The sequence below is a fragment of the Teleopsis dalmanni genome, chromosome 1 (genome assembly GCF_002237135.1).
Source record: "Teleopsis dalmanni isolate 2A chromosome 1, ASM223713v2, whole genome shotgun sequence".
Lineage (NCBI taxonomy): Eukaryota > Metazoa > Arthropoda > Insecta > Diptera > Diopsidae > Teleopsis > Teleopsis dalmanni.
This window is the reverse complement of record NC_051846.1, coordinates 221,468,587-221,473,134: the sequence shown is the minus strand read 5'-3', so window position 1 is coordinate 221,473,134 and position 4,548 is coordinate 221,468,587. Positions and strand designations below refer to the sequence as shown.

The following is a 4,548-nucleotide window of genomic DNA, read 5'->3' as shown; positions in this document are numbered from 1 at the left end:
TGAACGAAATAAACATAAATGAGAAAATAATGAGAGAAAGAATAAAATGAGAATATAAAAATACAAAAAACACAGAAAAATATTGTTATTATTGTAAAATATTGGAAAATAAAATAATATTGTAAAGTAAATACAACAAAATATACAAGAATTTCATCAACTACAAAAATTACATATCTCAAGAAGACAAAATGGGATGGTTTTCCAGCGATGAATACAACGTGGGAAATAAACAACAACAGAAGACCGATGTAACAAACAACATAGACAACAGCCAAACAACATCCTCAGGAAATTTACAGGTAGCACTTATTACATTATTACTAGTAGCCTTAATTATATTCATTGCCTACAAGATAGATAAATACATTAAAAAATATGTACATAAGCATGTACGAAGGAATATAGGCAATGATGTGTAAAATAAATTTTATTTAAAAAAAAAAATATATATATAAAACAAATGCATAAAAATATTCCAAAATTTTTCTTATACATAAAAATTATGTAATTCAAATATACCTATGAAATTTTTTTTTATTATATAATAAATATACAAATAAATAATTACAATTGTTAAATGATAAGTAATAATATGTAATTGTATTTAAATCTTTTTAAATAAATGTAATACTGAAAACATGTAGATGGAACGTTGTAATGTTAAAGTTTATAATAACTGATGAAAATTATATGACTGTTGTATACTTAACTAGCTTATTATAATATTGATTCGTTGTCCCACTATTCTCTTGAAAGTTTTAACCCTATTGCTAATCTAATTCCACTCAATCGCTTTAACAATATTGTTGTCTCATGGACACAATCATAAAAAATCTAGGAGAGGTACAATTAATTTTTAACAACGCAAAGAAATAAAGTAGTAGAGGATACACTAGACAAACAATAGAAAACAAATTACTTAGGTTAGAGAATCTAAAAAAAGAGGTGAATTCACTGTATATAACCTCAAAATTAGAAGAAACTGACATACTAAAAGAAAACTTTTTCCATAATTACAATAAAACAAGACTTTATTTAGTAAATATGTCCACTTCAGAAGACAATACTAGCAGCATAGACACTGCTAGCAGTAATAATTCTTCAGCAACATCTAACCAAACAACTAATACAGTCATGTCTACCCTTGTAGGACTCAATGTTGAGTATGTTGAAAAATACATACAAACCTTCACAGGGAAACAAGAAGAACTGAGTTCGTTCTTGCACAAATTGATTACATATGATAAAAAATTACGTAACGAAGACAAAAACGAGTTCTTAGAATATGTGGTAGAGTGTAAAATTCATCACAATGTTCGTGCTAGGGTTTCACCTGTAGGTTACCCTAATACATTAAATGAACTAGTTGAAAAATTGAATTTAAATTATATACCTACATTGTCGGTTCCCCAATTACTCCAAAAAATTTACGATTTAAAACAAGGATACAATCAACCTATTAGAGACTTTGGAGACAAGATGTCTAACTTACTGGCAAATTTTAATACAGCAACTTTGTTAAAGAGAAATGTCAATAAAAACTCTTTAGAAGGGGACATAATCATGAGATGCAATGAAGAACATGCATTTTTAGCATACAAAAAAGGTTTAAATGCTCAGTACTCTCAAACAGTACAAGCAGCTCAACCTAAAACATTTGAGGAAGCTAGGACATTCGCCGAAAACTTGATTCTACCAGAGAATAAACAACAAGTTTTATATACTCAACAACACCGCGGTCATTATACTCAAAGACGTTCACGGTATGAGGAAAGACCCCAATACCGAGTACATAATAGGTCATACGGTAATAGAGACGTAGGCTCGAACAACCGTAGATACAACAATAATAATGGTTACAGCCGTAATCAACAGAGGAACAATCGCGGCAACCATAATAGAGACTACAACATGAGGGTCAATAATCAACAGAGAGGAACTCAAATACAGAGGAACTCACATACAAACTTTAGACGTATAAACGTGGCAGCCATACAGGAAAACTGCAGGCGACCGGAGGGAAACATGGAGAATTCACCTCTGGTATAAAGAAAAATAAAATATATAATCTAAATAAAAATATCTCCAATTACATAAACATTTTTTGTATAAATTTAAACACCCATGTGAATCTACTTATTGACACTGGAGCAGACGTCTCCATAATAAAAAACAAATTTAACCTAATATACGACTCCAAAACCACATGTAAATTAATAGGTATAACAGACAATTATAAGTCATCCTTAGGCATCTCGACAATTGAAATGGATTTTGAAGGACAGTTAGTAAAACATGAATTTTCTGTAGTGGAAGAAGATTTCCCTATCGAACTTGACGGTATAATTGGAAGAGACTTTTTAACGAAATACTTTTGTAATATAGACTATTACAATTTTTCCTTTACAATCACGATTAATAGGCAACAAATAATAATACCTATTCAATATAAACCGATAATGTTATCTGCTAGAACAGAGAATATATTACCCATAGATATACGATTTAAAGAAGATACGCTACTGATTTCGAAAGAAATCGATAAAGGTGTCTTCATAGCAAATACTATAGTGCCAGCTATTGGTAACTGTCACATACGTATAATTAATACAAATGAATATGATGTCACTCTCAATAAATTGAATATTGAAAGTCATCCTTTAAGCCATTATAACTACATTAACAATAGATATATACCAAATAATGATAAAGATAGATTTCAAAAAGTTCTAAGTAAATTACAGTTAAATATTAAACAAATATGTGATAGTGAGAAACTTACCTCACAACTTAAAAAATATCAACATATATTTCATTTGGAAGGTGAACCTTTAACTCACAACAATTTCTATTCAGAACACATATCTACCACAAACAATGTGCCCATTTATATTAAGAATTACAGACTACCTCATACCCACAACTACGATATCAAGTTACAAGTAAACAATCTTTTAAATGACGATATCATTCAACCATCGAAAAGTCCTTATAATTCTCCAATACTACTGGTACCCAAGAAATCTACTGACGACAACAAAAAATGGCCCCTAGTGATCGATTACAGAAAACTCAACGACAAAATAATTAATGATAAATTTCCGCTAACACGCCTTGAGGACATATTAGACAGACTTGGAAGAGCTAGATACTTCTCTACTCTAGATATGACTAGTTCATTCCACCAGATACCAATAGATAAGGTATCTCGCCAAAAAACAGCATTCTCAACGACGGATGGCCACTACGAGTTTAAAAGACTCCCGTTTGGATTAAAAATTAGCTCAAATAGCTTCCAACGGATGTTAACTTTAGCGTTAACAGGCCTCGACAATGAAGCATTTTTGTATGTAGACGACATTATCGTCTTTGGCAATAGTCTGAAACATCACAATTTAAATTTAGAAAAAGTTTTTCAGAGATTAAGCGAATATAATCTCAAATTGAACCCAGAGAAATGTAACTTCTTAAAACACGAAGTTACATACCTAGGACATCTAATAACAGAGCAAGGTGTGAAGACGGATCCACTAAAACACAAAGTGATACAGGAGTATCCAAAACCAACAAACGTTGACGATGTGAGACGATATGTTGCTTTCTGCAATTATTATAGACGTTTCATAAAAGATTTCGCATTGATTGCAAAACCACTAAACCTTCTTCTCAAGAAGAACCAAAAATTTCTATGGACCAAAGAATGCGACAATGCATTTGATACACTCAAAACTATACTAATAAGTCTCCCTGTTTTAAGATATCCAGATTTCAACAAACCCTTTCTAATAACAACTGACGCCTCCGACTTTGCACTTGGAGCGGTACTATCACAAGGTGAAATCGGTTCAGATTTGCCAATATGCTACGCAAGCAAAGCCCTACAAAAACATGATCTGAATAAACCAGTCATTGAAAAGGAGCTACTTGCGATACATTGGGCAATAAACTATTTTCGACCATATGTATATGGCAAACATTTCTATGTGGTAACCGACCACAGACCTTTAATATCTTTATTCGTACACAAGAATCCCTCGTCAAAGATGACAAGGATTCGGGTAGACTTATCTGATTACGATTTCGAAATCATTTATAAAAAAAGGAAAAATTAATACTAACGCCGATGCCTTATCTAGAATCAAAATAGATTCTAGTATACTACAATCACTAATACCAATAAAAGATGACACGACCGCAACACGTAAATTATCTAATCCGGTAGAAGAAGAAATATTGAGTAAATTGAATAACGAAGCTCGAATATGTATAACTACTCGAAGCAAATCAAAAAGCGCTAAAACAAATACAACTAATACGGATACGAAATTGAATACGAGAACCACTGAGCCTGATCAACTCTATTGTTGGGATTGTACTTCAATTAGCGACATTCGTGGAGTAAGAAAACTGCAGTTTAAAATGAAAAATATACAAAGAAATAAGGATGCATCCATATTATATAACGATAAAGAAGTTATAGTGGAATTATGCGAAGTACCTCCGAAGCCGATTTCGATTATGGTGAAGCTTATTACACAAATAGAA

General features: G+C 31.5%; 1 protein-coding gene across 1 annotated transcript; it reads left to right on the top strand.

Moving 5' to 3' along the window:
* The first annotated feature begins 1,047 nt into the window (after positions 1 to 1,047).
* LOC119667444 (putative uncharacterized protein DDB_G0282129) lies at positions 1,048 to 2,052 on the top strand. Its single transcript, XM_038076734.1, has one exon. The coding sequence runs from the start codon at positions 1,048 to 1,050 to the stop codon at positions 2,050 to 2,052; it is 1,005 nt and encodes a 334-aa protein (XP_037932662.1).
* The last annotated feature ends 2,496 nt before the right edge of the window (positions 2,053 to 4,548 follow it).